At 42.3% G+C, this 16159-nt stretch overlaps 1 protein-coding gene across 1 annotated transcript; it reads left to right on the forward strand.

Moving 5' to 3' along the window:
• Window positions 1-9447: 9447 nt before the first annotated feature.
• Window positions 9448-15059, forward strand: TLCD5 (TLC domain containing 5). Its single transcript, XM_055423222.2, has 2 exons — window positions 9448-9882; window positions 11789-15059. Exons 1-2 carry the CDS (start codon window positions 9618-9620, stop codon window positions 12325-12327), a joined length of 804 nt encoding a protein of 267 aa, XP_055279197.2. The 5' UTR covers window positions 9448-9617; the 3' UTR covers window positions 12328-15059.
• Window positions 15060-16159: the final 1100 nt, after the last annotated feature.

The following is a 16159-nucleotide window of genomic DNA, read 5'->3' on the forward strand; positions in this document are numbered from 1 at the left end:
CCAGAGATCCAAACTGTGACTGAACCGCGTGCTGACTCCTAGAGCTCTTGAAACGCACATCCCTCCTAGGAGTTGGTCCTCCCTCGCCTGCACCCTTCTCTGAATATTTCAGACAGTTTCCCTGCTGCAGTGGCCTTTGAAAAAGGACTTTTTATTATTCTCCAGCTTGTCTCCAGTTCATTCTGGGCACAGCCATTCACCTGATGCCAAACTACCAGAGGGAAGAGAACGGGTTTTGACTCTGAAGTTAGCCACAGTCCGAGAACTGATTCTAGAACCTGTGAAAAGATTTGAATCTGATGTCTCCACCAAAGCTTTGATGTTTTTTCTGTTCAGCAAAGTTTTCATTTCCCCCCACTTTCTCTTTAGCGCCGTCCCCTTTTCTAGAACCGAATCCATTCCTAATCGTGTTCTCCAAATTCCCTCCTCTTTACTCAGTCCCCTGGGCATTTCTCTGCCCACAGGTGCTCTTCTGTCTGCTTTGTCTGCCCCAGAGTTCAGGAACACTCGTTGCTTCTCTCCTTCTCTCCTCCTCTCCCCTGTCTCCTGTTGCACAAGGAGGAACACGAAAGCAAACACACAACAGTTATGTTGGCAACATACCTGTATATAGCCCTTTCCTTTTTTTGCATTATGTTCTTCTCTCCTTAATGTGGAATTTTCCAGCAAAATGTTTAACTCAGGTGTGAATTTTGAAGATGTCTCTGTAATATATTATCTTCTTTAACAAAAAAGAAAGAAAAAAAATACCAAAGTGTGAACTACTGTGCTAGCTTCCACAGGAGTTCCCATGTGGGCTGGGAATCCTTGTTGATTTTTGCAGGAACATTCTTTCTCCAGTCTCTTTCTTTGTGGGCCAGTGTATAGACCTGTAAAATGAAGCCACTGTAGAAATGGTCACTTTTTTTTTTTTAAGACTGAGTATCCAAGAAAATGTTGAGATTCAAAGGAATTTCTCTGTTCCTAAATAAATTTGTATAGTGATATATACAGTATTCCACTATTGGTAAGAAGCTACTACTACTAAGTCGCTTCAGTTGTGTCCGACTCTTTGCGACCCTATGGACAGCAGTCCACCAGGCTCCTCTGTCCACGGGATTCTCTAGGTAAGAATACTGGAGTGTGTTGCCATTTCCTTTCCAACTGGTAAGAAGAGGTTTATATTGTTGTGGGGGAATGTGCATGCATATAATGAAACAGGATGGATAAAGTGTTTCAAATTGGTGGATTAAGTTTATTACTCCCCCAACTGATGCTGAAGATGACATACATTAAATACAGGGCTCTGGAGAGTTCAGAGATTCTACTCTTTTTGACTGAACAACCTATAGGAAAGTGTAGGTAAGAGATTAGCTTCCTCATTTTATAAGTGGGAGAATGGTAAACATGTAAGGTCAAGTTGTTTGGAGACTTATGAGGTGAAGTCTGGGGTTTATAGCTCATATCTCAGAAATCCTAAAGGTCATGAAAGTGATGGATATTTGAGACAAGGGATGATTCAAAAGTCAAGTACATTTGGCTTTTGAATGCACTGTGACTTTTGAAGAGGCAGTTGAGAGGCAAGAAAGCTATCCTTGTGGTCTTTCTTGGGTTAATAAAAATTTAAATAGTTACCATTTTTGAGGCAAACATTGACCTGCAGGAAAAGGAGACCCTTCAAAAATGTAATGACTGAAGGGAAGAAACTAAAATTAGCATTAAACATTTGTTGCAAATAGCAATATCCAAAGGGGAAATCTATATCCAAATAGCCACAAATTAACTGGGTTTTTTTTTTGGATGGGGCTTCTAGTAAAAGTAATATTTTGTGTGGTGAAGTGGGAGAAAGCCTATTGGTAGTGGTTACTTTGAGCGACTGAAGAACTGAACTGAACTTTGTCAAGAAAAGATCTAGTTGAAAGGAGCTAGGTATGCACCAAAGAGACAAGAGGAGCCTGCAGCAATAATTTAATTGTATAATACTCTGCCACCCATAGGCCCATCTGTGCACACACATGTGTGTGCACTGTTCTTTGTACACTTGTGGGTGCCAGAGTAGACACTTTCCTGCAGCAGTATTGGCTACTTTGATACCTTGTTCAGGTGAGTGCTGAAGGTTGATGTCTTGCACTGTCCATGAGTCTGGTGTTCACTCATTTGACCCTTTAACAAATATTTTATTTTTTCAGAGCAGTTTTAGGTTTAGAGCAAAATTAAGAGGAAGCTACAGAGATTTCTTGTACACCTCTTGCCCCCGTATATCCATAGCTTTCCCCATTATCAATGTCATTCACAAGAAAGTAATTTTTTTTTTTTATACCAAGAATGAATCCACACTAACACATCACAATCACCCAAAGCCCAGCATTAAACATTTGTTAGCTTACCTTGGAGTTCTCTCTAGATGCCGTACCTTCTCTAGGTTTGGAGAAAAGTACAGTGACGTGTATCCATCATTATAATATCATGCAGAGTATTTTTCACTGCCCTAACAACCCTCTGTGCCCACCTATTCATCTCTCCCTGCCACACCCTTCCAGCCTTTTTACTGTCGCAATAGTTTTGCCTTTTCCAGAATGTCACATGGTTGGAATCACAGTATATAGTCTTTCCAGATAGGCTTATTTCAATTAGTAATATGCATTTAAGTTTCCTTCATGTCTTTTCATGAGCTTGCTAGCTCATTTCTTTTTAATGCTGAATAATATTCTAATGTCTGGATGTACCACAGTTTATTTATTTGTTTACCTACCGAAGGACATCTTGGTTGCTTCCAAATTTTGGCAATTATGAATAAAGCTGTTATACATATCTGTGAACAGGTTTTTGTGTAGTCATAAATTTTCAGTTCATTTAGGCAAATACCAAGGAGTGTGATTGCCAGATTGTGAGTACATTTAGTTTTGTAAGAAACCACCAAACTGTCCTCCCAGGTGGCTGTACCACTTTGCATTCTCACCAGCAATGTTATTAGAGTTTCTGTTGCTCTGGATCCTTGCTAGCCTTTGTTTTCAGTGTTTGGGATTTTGGTCATTTTAATAGGAATACAGTGGTATCTCATTGTTGTTTTAATTTGCATATCCCTGATGATATGATGTGGAACAACTTTTCACATACTTATTTATAATCTGTGTATCTTCTCTGGTGAGATGTCTATTAAGATCTTTGGCCCAGTTTTAAATCAAGTTATCTGTTTTTTTACTGTTGAGTTTTAACAGTTCTTTGTATATTTTGGATAACAGTCCTTCATCAGATGTGTCTTTTGCAAATATTTTCTCCCAGTCTGTGATTTCTCTTCTCATTCTCTTGACATTATCTTTTGCAGAACAGAAATCTTTCATTTTAGTGAAGTCCAACTTGTTAATTATTTCTTTCATGGTCTGTCTCTGGTGTTGTATCTAAAAAGGCAACACCATACCCAGAATCATTTAGGGTTCCTCCTATGTTATCTTCTAAAAGTGGTTCCCAACCTTTTCGGCACCAGGAACCAGTTTCATGGAAGACAATTTTTCCACAGACCAGGGGGGAGCAAATGGTATGACTACCATCATGGTATATCAGGATGCTTCAAGCACATTATATTTATTGCGCAGTTTATTTCTATTATTATTATTGCATCAGCTTCACCTCAGATCATCAGGCATTAGATCCTGGAGGTTGGGGACCTCTGTTCCAGGAGTTTTATAGCTTTGTGTTCTACATGTAGGCCTGTGGTCATGTTGAGTTAACTTTTGTGATGGTATAAGGTCTGAGTCTAGGTTCATTTTTTCACATGTGGATGTCCAGTTGTCCCAGCTCCATCTGTTGAAGACACTATCATTATCCTGTTGTATTGCCATTGCTCCTTTGTCAAAAATCAGTTGACTATATTTATGGGGGTCTATTTCTGGGCTATTTGACCATGGTTTTTATAAAAGAAATAAACAGAATTGTAGCCTACCTGCTCAGCCTCCAGTAGCTTCCATTAACTGTTGCCTTGAAATATTGCTAAACATACTCCAACCTAAAAGGGGGTACCAATTCACTTTTAATGTCTGCAAGATCCTGTAAAACTCATCATTCCAGTCAAGTTTAACTGAAGCCTGGTTAGCTTCTCCAGCATCTAATTAGGCACAAGAGAATCAAAGGGCAACAGCCAGTCATTGTCTAGGAGGAAAGAAAGGGAAAAAGAATTGTTACTGCTGCTTTTTGAACTTTCAGACTTTGATCTTTAGTAGACTCAAGACTGATGGGCTCAGCTGTGGGCTCCTAATACTAAGAGCTTTTGGTCCAGCTGAGAGGATGAGTTTAGCTGGAGACTCAAATTAAGAATCCTGTCCTGGAGCTCAACCCAGTGTTCTGTGACAGCCTAGAGTGGTGGGAAGTGGAGGGAGATGGGAGGGGGCTCAGGAGGGAGGGGATGTATGTAGCTGAGTCGTGTTGATGTGTGGCAGAGGCTAACACAATATTGAAGAGCAGCTGTCTTCCAATAATTGTATTTGGTTCTATACCTCTCAATATTGTACAATTATAATCTTTGATAATTTAATAATAATAGATAAGCTGATAAAAAAGAATCCTGTCCTGGGTCCCCAGATTGCTGGCACAGTGCCCCTCCCCACTGTGTACTCTGCTTCCCCTGGCTACGTTCATGGGCTGTGTTTGCTGACTCTTCTGTTTTCCTGATAGACTGTGGGGAGCTCCTTGTAGCTGTATGTCTTTTTCTCTGTATCCTCATGACTAGTACTGTGACAAGGACACAATAGGCAATTAGGGTTTTCAAAACTTGAATTCTTTCTTTTAACCTCTAAACAACTTTTAATAGGAGCTGTGAATGAAGAACACATAGTACCATCTTGTAGGAGACTCTAGGGGAGTGGAGGCAGCCTACCTTTGTGGTTAAGAGTATGACCTCCAATGCCATATTGCCTGGGTTCATTACCCAAATCTGCCTCCTGCTAATCATGTCACTTTGGGCAATTTCTTTTAGTGCTCTGTGACTCAGTTTCTCACCTGTAAAATGGGGACAACAACAATATCCATCTCCAAGAGTTGCTGTGAGAATTAATGACTTAATATGTATATACATGTAAAGTGCCTGGAACAATGCTTGATTAATAAATGTTATATGTTATTATTGTGATTATTATGATTATTGTTAGTAAAATAAATTGGTGGAGAGCTTCCTGTTCCCTGAACAGGCCAGAACTTTCCTGGGGAATGCCATGGTTGACAAGCCTGTGACGTGGTGGAACAAGGATTGTGGCCAAAGATACATGAATTAATAAAATATAATCCCAGGTAATGGAGTTTGAGCCTGGAATCCCAGCCACCGCAGGATAAAGGTCCAAAATAGGCTCAACTGAAAGAACTAGCACTTTCCCTTATGCCCCCAGCCATTAAACTCCTGAAGCCTTTAATTCATATTCTGTTTTTTCCTGGGAAATGGTGGCAGCAAGAAGATAATTTCAGATTCAGATACTAGAAGAACTGCAACAAAAACAAATGGGGAAAAGTTGAGATATGCATACCATCTATTCATTTAGTGAAATGGATTGCTCCTTGTTTTCTTTCTTCAAGCCATTATTATTACTTATCTGGTCCATTCCAATCCACATGTGACAGGTTGTCTTCTCCAATTCATTTTACATAGATTTCATTGAGTATCTATATAGCAGTGATTCTGAACTTTGCTTACATAATGGAATTATCTGGGAAACTTAAAAAAAATTGACACATACAGATTCTGATTTACTTTGCCTGGGATGTGGCCCAGGGAAATGGGACTTTCAAAAACTCCTCAAGTGAGTCTGTTGTACTGTCATGGTTGAGATCCGCTGCCTGAATGTTCATACAGATCACTGGGGACTTTGTTAAAAATGCAGATTTGATTCAGTAGATCCAGGGTTAGGGTCTGAGAATTTGTGTTTTTAACAAACTCTCAGGTAATGCAGATTGGAGTAGCAAGGACTTGAGAACATGATAAAATTATTCCCTTGCCCAAAATCATCGTAGGTTTCCTGTTATCTGCGTAATATAATGCCTCAGCCTGGCATCCTAGGCTAGCATTAGTAATGAAAGGTTTTCTAACTTCAGTGCCTCCCAAATATGACTAATCATCTGAATGATCTATGAGCAGGTTTTAATAGATATAGATTCCTGACCCTCACTCTAAGCCTATTAAAGCACAACCTTCAAGGTGCAGCCTGAACAAAGGGTGTTTTGAAAACACTTCCCAAGTGATCTAGAGGGGCGTTCAGATTTAGGAGCGACAGTATGCTTCCAATATATATTTGCAGGCTCAATGCCCATTCATTCAAGCAGCAAACATTTATTGCACCTACCTTTGTACCAGGTAGAGGTATCAGGGAAACAAAGATGAAAAGAGTATGATCCTGATTCTTAAGGGGCTGGCAAAACGAATGACCCAAACTATTTACTATTCCCCAAACGTGGCCTGAAGGCTCACACTTCTGCTCAAGGTCTTCTCTTCTAAAGAATATCTGGACCCCTCAGCATCCTATCCTTGCCTGTCTCGATCAACCAACTCAGATGCCCTCTTTCTAAAAATTAATGAATGAATTTGGCTGCACTGGGTCTTAGTTGTAACATCCGGGATCTTTAGTTGTGGCATGTGGGGTCTAGTTCCCTGACCAAGGATTGAACCAAGGCCCCCTGCATTAAGAGCATGGAGTATTAACGACTGGACCAATAGGGAAGCCCCTTAGATGCCCTCTTTACCCTATTTGCATCTCCACACTTTCATTTAGCTATCTCTTCAAACTCAGTTTCATTGGTATCAAAACAGATTCAGAGAGGAGAGAGGATTAACCCAAAGTGAGGTAACAACAACAATATTAACATTTATATAACAACTTCCATGTGCCAGGCATTCTGTAAGCACTTTTACACATGTCAAGTGTGTAAAATTCTTGTAATAACCCAATAAGACAGCTATTATTACTACTCCCATTCTGTGGATGAGAAAACAGAGGCACAGAAAAGTTAAGTAACTTGTTCAAAGATACACAGTTAGTAACCAAGCCGGATTTACTCTTAAAGCCTTATTCTCTACTGCCAAGGTAGTGAGAGGGCTGACCTGAGAAGAAATAGACAACTTCTGATTTCCAGGCCTGAGCACTTTCTTGGAAATTAGTTATTTGTGTGCCTGTTTTATTGCTTGTTTGCATGACAGCTATTTTCAGTGATTAAATATGATTTAAAAAAACAAAACAAAAATGCAGAAGTGAAATCCCCCACAGAGCCTAGTAGGGGTGTAAGCACTTAGTAGGTGCTCCCCAACTGGTTATGGGATGGGCCGTCACATCGTGGGGGCAGGGGAAGGATAAGCGTTCCAACAAAGACAACAAGTAAGCAAGGACAACAGTCTGCAGGTCTCACGTCACTATCAGGTCACTACCAGCCCTCACACCCCCGCCCCTCGCCTCCCCAGGCCTGCGTGATGGAGAGGGGCTCCTCCCGCCCGCTTTCTGAACAGTCCCGGGTCCAGCTCCGGCTGTGCGCTCCGTCCTCCCAGCCAGCAGGTGCCCCCAGACCCCCGGCTCCTCCTCTGCCGCCGACAGAGCCCAGTCCTCCCTCCCTCTTTCCGCTGCTTCCTGCTCCCGGGGATCCCGGTCCTGAGCTCTGGGGCCGAGGCGCCCGAGGCTTTCCGGGGCGCTGGACCAGGTAACTGCGCGGCGCCAACCGCCCGGCCCCGGCGGCCGGCTTGGGCTCCGGACGTGGGTGGCCTGGCCTGCCCGGCCCGCCGAGGGTGGCGAGGGTGGGAGAAGGAAGCCGGCAGATGGCCTGGCCTGGCCTCTGCGGGGAGCGGGCCTCCTTCTGCCTCTGGGCGCCGGCGGGACACCGGCATAGCGGTCCGGCTCAGGTGCGCCGCAGCCGGGCGTGGCCGCAGCGGAGGCAGGCACGTCCAGGGGAGATGCGCTCGCCGTGCCTGCCAGGCGCCGAGGTTGCCGCTGGCTCCAGCCACGCCTGCTCCGAGGCCCAGAGCCAGGTGGGCCCGCCCAGCGCTCCTCCTCCCAAATCTGGCCCTGGACAGGGAGGAGCGAGGGCTGGAGCCTTGGAATTCTGAGCTGAAACGGCCATCGGCCATCTAAATACCCTGCCATCCTCTCCCCCAAGAGTGAAAAGCCCAAACGCGGAGATGGAGTGACATTCTCAAGGTCACAGCGTTGTAGCTGCCATTTACGAATGTCTATTCTTTTATTTGTTTGTAAATAGGCTACTGTTCCCTCTGTTCTGCCAGGGAATTAGGATTCAAGGAAGAAGACTCTAAAAATACTAATCGGCATAACCAAAAGAGCTGATCCGTATTACTCTGGCTGGTGACCCTGGCCTTTAAAAGGAAGTGAGAGAGGACGGTTCTTTTCACTCTGAGTCCTTCGTACTTCTGGCTCTTGCTCGGAAAACTGGCCTGGAAGTTTTACAAAATTCTCTCAGAACTCCTTGTCAGAACTGGGCTGGTTTATAGAGTTTTATCGGTCATTTTTCCCTCTGCTTTCTCTCTCCTTTTATCTGAAGTTCGAGAGGTGAAAGTGATTGGTCCACACACTCATAGCTATTTAGGGGCAGAAATAGAACTGGAACTCAGGTCAGTGATTGACACCTGCTGTTTTCTTGGGTAGAAATCTGGTTTCAGATGAAAGCTGTACTTCACTTGACCTTCATAAAGCCCTCTTGGGATAGCATTCTTGGGAGTGGCTTGTGTACTGATGTGTGTTGGTTCACAGATACTATTTCACTTGTCAGAATAGGGTTAAGCAGTGAGTGTAGCCATGCAGAAAATTCCTGCTGAGATGAGACAGATATCTGAAATGTTTTTTTTTTTTTAACTTTTTTATTTGTACTTTCAGTAGAGGGCTAATGAATATTAATAAGGACATCTTGGTTATTTTCAGATTTTCGTCCTGTCTGACTCTGTTGACTCCATTATTTTCATTCTTGTCCTAGTATATTTATCACTAATAAGAATGTCAAAGTGTAGCTTTCTTTGTTTCATTTTTAGCTAAATAATTTCCTTAAAGATATTTTTATATATTAACAAAAACTCCCCACTTGTACCTCAAAATCCTGCTTCCCTCTTGGCCAGTTTTTGAGTTGAATTATAAAACTGAATAGTCTTTTTTTTCCCTTCCAAAATATCTAGGTCTTTGTTTAGTTCTATCTTCAGGTTTACCTCATTTTGATTTTGACTGGTAAACCCATAATTCAAACCCAAACTTCAGTTTAGTATCAGTTTAAAACCACACTAAACTCCCATGTGTCATATGACCTCTAGCAGAGACCACAAGTGGTGGAGGTGTTTTTTCATGAGAGCTTCTTATTGGGATTTTTGAAATAGGAACACATCTAATACATGTATTATATTACTTGTGCCTTGTAGTCCAAGGTCAGTCATCACTGGGAGGTTACTGACATTTACTCATCATTATAACACATTATATTAGACTGTCTGCTAACTCAGAATGCAGTTCCTGCTTTTCGGTTTACGGTTTTGACCAGTTATCTCTAAGGAACACGCAATCAGAATTACAGCCACACTTCAGTGGAAGATTCTTGGTAATGTAGATAAGGAAAAAGTATTTCTGTGAAGGTAATGTTTTTGTACTGTCTTACAGTAGAAATGAAGACATATACTCAGTATGACCCGATGCTGTTTTCTTAGGGTGCATTCTTTGTTTTTCTGGTTTTGGTCTCTCTGTCATAGGATGGCCTTAGCTCTGTGTCTGCAGGCACTGTGCAGCCTGGGGGGCTGGCTCTCGCTCTACGTTTCTTTCTGTCGCCTGAATAAGCACCGAAGCTATGAGTGGAACTGCCGGCTGGTTACGTTCACCCACGGAATCCTCTCAATAGGTCTCTCAGCTTATATTGGCTTCATTGACGGCCCTTGGCCTTTTACCCACCCAGGTATGTGGGAGACATTAGAGAATTTTCCCTTAGGAATTTATGATTTGGAGGTAGTCTTAGAAGGATGGGAGTTTTCCACAGAATTTGTATAATACTGAGGAATATTGAAGAATAATTACTGTTATAATGTGCTTTGGGAGCCTTCATTCATCTTCTTGTTAATTCTGATATTGTATGCATCACCTTTTGTTCTGTTTTTCGTAACTCTATTTTAAAAACAATTTTAATAGCTTTTTACAATTTAATTGATCAAAATGTATAAATTATAAAAGCAATATCAACATTTTCTACCACCACCCCCAGACAGACAGACAATAATGGACTGTGTAATACATACTTTTTGGTAACCTGCAACTTTTACTTGATTGTATATTCAAAGGACATCATCTTTCCATGTCTGTGTATATAGATCTTCCTTGTCCTTTTCAATTGTTATATAATATTGTGTTGTATGCATTTACTATCCTTTATTTAACCAATGCCTCATTATTTGGGGTAGCTATATTAATTTTTAAGCTGCCAGATGTGTTCCTAAGTGTTCCTTAGAATACAAAACCTGTATCCCCTTAAATTAGTTTGCTGGGGTTTATTACAGACTGGGTAGCTTAAATGACAAAGATTGATTTTCTTGCAATTCTGGAGGCTAGACGTCCAAGATCAAGTTGGTGCGTTTGATTTCTTCTAAGGCTTCCCCTCCTTTGAGTGCAGATAGCTGCCTTCTTGCTGTTTTCACATGGTCTTTTGTGCCGAGTGTCCTCATTTCACAAGAACACCACCCTAATGACTCTATTTTAATATCATTACCTCTTCAAAGGTCCTATCTCCAAATATAGTCATATTTTGAGGTACTGGGGTTCAGCCCTTCAACATATGAATTTTGTGGGGACGTAGTTCAATCTAAGTTCTCTAGAATATGATTTTTTTAAAATTCCTTAGATTCTTTTTCTAATTTCTTTATATTCCCATATTGAGTTTCTGAATTTCCTCCCCAAACTATCAAACTGATAGGAAGCAATGCTTAAGCTTTATGTTTTACATGAAGGTTGTTAATGGATTCAAACATGTCAAGTCCTTGCACCCTGTGTTCTTGCATATGGTAACATACTAACTTTGGGGGTTCTCTCCAGAGTCCACTTTCAAAATAAGTTAGGGCCACCAGTGTCCAATAATCTAACCCATTAAGCTAAGAAATTAATCTGACATTTGGGACAGAGGCTGCAGTCCGTGGGGTCGCTAAGGGTCGGACACGACTGAGTGACTTCATTTTCACTTTTCACTTTCACACATTGGAGAAGGAAATGGCAACCCGCTCCAGTGTTCTTGCCTGGAGAATCCCAGGGACGGGGGAGCCTGGTGGGCTTCCGTCTATGGGGTCACACAGAGTCGGACACGACTGAAATGACTCAGCAGCAGCAGCAACGTTTCCATTATGGTTTATTATCAGATATTGAATAGTGTCCCTTTGCTATATAGTAGGGTCTTGTTTTTTGTCCATTCCACATATGATAATTTGCATTTGCTAGTGGGATAGAATAACTGAGTCTGGAAGCAGACTTTTAGCTGGTTAAAAAAAAAAGAAAGAAAAAGACTGTAGGATTTTAATTGAAAGAACAAAATAACTCGATTTTATGCTGCTACACAGAGGACGCTAGATCATTGCTGGTGTTCAAATCACCCACTGAGATCTGATGCATCAGAACAGCATGTCCTGGGGCTCATAACATTGGTTTGATAGAGACCAGAGTTTTAGATTTTAGTCTTTCTTTTTGTCTCTAAAAAGCCTGTGCCTGACACTGCTTTTGTTTTCAGGGATCCCAAAAGGTTTGAGAAAGAGCAACACAGGATCCTTGTGTAAGCCAGCACAATTCCTAGCCACTCAATTTGCTTCTGTCTTGGTTTATTTCAGGCTCACCCAATACACCTCTCCAAGTGCACGTTCTGTGTCTCACCTTGGGCTACTTCATCTTCGACTTGGGCTGGTGCATCTACTTCCAGTCTGAGGGGCCTCTGATGCTGGCTCACCACACACTGAGTATACTGGGCATCATCGTGGCCCTGGTGCTTGGGGAGTCAGGTACAGAGGTCAATGCGGTCCTCTTTGGAAGCGAGATTACCAACCCCCTGCTACAGATGCGCTGGTTTCTTCGTGAAACAGGCCATTACCATAGCTTCACTGGAGACGTGGTGGATTTCCTTTTTGTGGCCCTGTTCACTGGAGTGAGGATTGGCGTAGGAGCTTGCCTCCTCTTCTGTGAAATGGTCTCACCCACGCCCAAGTGGTTTGTGAAGGTTGGGGGAGTAGCGATGTATGTGGTGTCTTGGTGTTTCATGTTTAGCATCTGGCGCTTTGCATGGAGGAAAAGCATCAAGAAGTACCACACCTGGAGAAGCAGGTGGAGTGAGGAGCGGCAGCTCAGACTTAATGGACATCTCAAGGCACACTAGCCAAGGCTTGCTCTGGACAACGGATTAGGTTAAGTCGGCCACGGGAACCAGGTTGGATATATGGCTGTTACAGAATCATGCTTATTACAAACATAGATAACAAAAAAGGGCTAAACTTGTTGATTGGTTTGAAAGTCGGCCTTGGAGCAGAACACATTCCAGTATTAAAACGCTAGCTTCTGCAGCAACACAGCTGTGGAAAGTGAGACGACCAGCAGTAGCTGCGAGTAGGTCCGAGCTGTGAGATGAGTGTGCTGCATTCCATGTAGGTTGTGGTGACCCTGGGAGGCTGGATGACCAGACAGCTTAGAAAGGAACTCAAAAAACATTAGTGCAATTTCTTCCTTATTCCTTTGAATAAACAAATGTTTATTCCTGGTTTCTGTGTAGCAGCTTAAAGAAATGCACCCCATTTACTATAAAGTGAGGGACTTTCAGGAAGTAACTTGGATCAGGAAATGGAGAGCAGGATGGGGGGTGAAACCATGACAGTGATGGGGGGCTACTTCCTGAGCCTCCCCATACCATATACTTGGTATATACCATATAGGTCTCCCTGTACTTGGGGTCCCCAAGTACATACCTTTAGGCATGGCGCTTCACTAGGAAGACTCACAGGACACAGCACTGTGTTGTACTTAGAGCTTTGATTTATTACAGCAAAAGGATACAGTGAAAAATCAGCCAAAGGAAAAGGCACCTGGAGCAGAGTATAGAGGAAACCAGCCCCAAGCTTCCAGAGCCCTCTCCCAGTGGGATCATGCAGGATGTGCTAATTCCTCTAGCAATGACTTGTTCAAAGTATGTATGAAATGTCTAGAAGAAAGCTTGTTAGAGACTTGGTATCCAAGGTTTCAATTGGGGGCTGGTGCCATAGGCAGTCTTTCCATGGTGTGCAAAAGTCAGCCTTTTCCTGACTCCCAGAAGGAAAGGAGGTTTTCGCCATGAACCACATTGTTTGTGTAGTTTAGAGTCAGTGAGCCAGTCTCATCAGTTCATGTGGGAACCTTCCTGATGAAATCTAAGTCCCCAGATGCTGGCCAAGGGCCAACCTTGCAGACAGCCCTTTCCAGGCCTGCTCTATTAACTCTTTTCTGCACAAAAACCATAGAGCTAGAGCTTCGGATGAGAGATGAATGAGGTGTGGGCAGATTTACCAAGTCCTGTTGTACGGGTTCTGCCCTACCAGGAAAACTATGCCAGTTCTCAGGGCTTTTGTGCATTAATCTCCTAGGCATGAGAGGCTGTGACTGAATTCCGTAGGGATTTACCATGTAGATTCCACTGGGCTTGAGATGCCAGTTCAGGTTTCAGCTCTGCTATACATACTGCAAACCAGAACCAAAGACCAAATGTCCTGGCCTCAGGGTGATGAGGCTGTTTTTTTTTTTTTTTTTTCATTTCAGATACATTCCCTGTTCATCTTGTTACTACTTTTTCTCTGGAAAAGGTGCCACTCTCTCTGGACAGTATATTATGAAAAAGACAATGTTAGGAGGAAAAAAATATTTCTTAGTCAATAGTCTCTCATCTTACCTAGGAAAAGCAAGAAGACAAGTGTAGTAAAAGGGCTTAGGAATTGAGAATTCTTAGGTTCTTTGAACTAATTTGGCTACTCACCTGCCAGATCCTTTGGGCAGGTCACTTGTTTACTCTTTGCCTGTTTGAACCCTACTGTCAATAAACGAAATACTCCATTGCATATTTCATAGAGACATTAGGTGGCTTTTCATTAATGAAGGTGTTTAATGTAGGGCTTCTATGGGAAAAAAGGGAAGTTTTATTTATTTGTTTGTTTTTATTTATTCAGTCAATTGTGTTGTTAAGACCACGCACTGGCGACCACGTAGCTCAGTTGATGATCTAGGGTCTGGGGCTGTTGAAGTCAGGGCTGGAGGTCGGTAGGAAGTGTCAGCCCATTCGATGGTCACTCGTAATCCTAGCCTAATGAGTGGTTCTTGAAGATGGACATCATTGTCCAGGCATGAGTGGTGCATGAAGTCATCATTGCTCTGGGAAAAAAACAGCTTTAAAGGCATGTTAACTATGGGTCTCTTAAAATGACTGTCATTTGGTTAAGGAGATTTGCTGGACATGAGAATAATCTGACAGTAGCATCCCCAACTCCTTTTTTTCTATGACCCATATCCCTGCAATGCTGGTTAGCTTCTTTCCAATAAGATTGTGGTCAAAGTAGGATGCTAGGGAATGCTGATTTTAGCAAAAGCCTAGTTAAAAAAGCGTGGCTTGGCACCAAAAAAAAAAGGAAGAAAAAAGCCATCTCTTGAATTTTGGCACAGTGCAACCTGTCCCATACCAGACGAATAAATAGACTTAATCTAGTACCAGTTCTTTTCTCCTTATGCCTCAGAAGTGAAGGGATTATAGACCTTGCTCTTTTAGGGGAATGTACTTAGATTTCTTGAATTTCAAGAAACCTAACTAATGAGAAGGGAAGGAGAATCCCTCATTTCAGCTTTTTCTTGATGTTGTAGCTGATAACTCTGAAGGCAACTTGCTGAGACAAAACTGTGAAATGAAGGTGACTCAGCAGTTAACATGCTGTTTGTCCATGACAGGTACTGAAGGGCTAATTAACATGTGGTATGGTCAGACACATGAAGTACTCATTTGCATTCAGATTACGATGTAATAATTATTAACACTGCTCAAGAAGAATTTATATTTCAATAAGATTTATACTAAATTTTATAAAAATAAACAACTTTTTATCAACCCAGGGTCTGGCTTTATGTCTTTCTTGTGGTTCTGCCAAGAAGCTTAGAAAAAAAGGCTTTGGCTTGCAGAAAGGTTGAACCGTATTTATACTTACCAGTAAAATACTTCTTAGCTGCTCTTATCCACCATTCTTAATATTGTTTATTTTTTGAGGCAACAATCTACATACAGAAAGCAGTTTGCCAAAAGGAGGAGGAAGAACTTAATTTCCTATTTTGCCACCTGTTTTATTTGTTGTTCAGTCACTCAGTCGTGTCTGACTCTTTGCAACCCCATGAACTGCAGCATGCCAAGCTTCCCTGTCCTTCACCATTTCCCAGAGCTTGCTCAAACTCATGTCCATAGAGTTGGTGATGCCATCCAACCATCTCGTCCTCTATTGTCCCCTTCTCCTCCTACTTTCAATCTTCAAAAGCATCAGCATCTTTTCCAGTGAGTCAGTTCTTCGAAGCAGGGGCCCAAAATATTGGAGCTTCAGTTTCAGCATCAGTCCTTCCAATGAATATTCAGAATTCATTTCCTTTATGATTGACTGGTTTGATCTCCTTGCAGTCCAAGGGACTCTCAAGAATCTTCTCCAACACCACAGTTCAAAAGCATCAAATCTTTGGTGCTCAGCCTTCTTTATGTTCAGCTGATTTGAGTAGCTGCCTTGAAAACGATGATGTCCAGTTGGGTCCATGAAGACAGGGCCTTCTGCTCTCTTCAGGCTCTGCTTCCAAAGACTGGAACGGTGTTAGACACATAGTAGGTGCTCATTGTGTGCTCAGTCATGTCTGACTCTTTGCAGTCCCAGGGACTGTAGGCCACCAGGCTCCTCTGTCCACTGGATTACCTACGTAAGCATAGTGGAGTGGAGTGCCATTTCCTCTTTCAGGGGGATCTTCCAACCCAGGGATCAAACCCAAGTTTCTTACATCTCCTGCATTGGCAGGTGGTACTTTACCACTAGAGCCACTTGGGAAGCCAGGTGCTCAATAAGCAGCTTGAAAGAATGGATGAGGGCCTGGATAACTCCCCATTGGAAAACCTCAAAGAGCATGCACAGTGGATACGTGTCATCAATGTCACTTTTCTAGGTAAAGGACTAATG

Source organism: Moschus berezovskii, chromosome 14 (assembly GCF_049115385.1).
Source record: "Moschus berezovskii isolate FMDL1 chromosome 14, NW_MosBer_1.0, whole genome shotgun sequence".
NCBI classification, from domain to species: Eukaryota; Metazoa; Chordata; class Mammalia; order Artiodactyla; family Moschidae; genus Moschus; species Moschus berezovskii.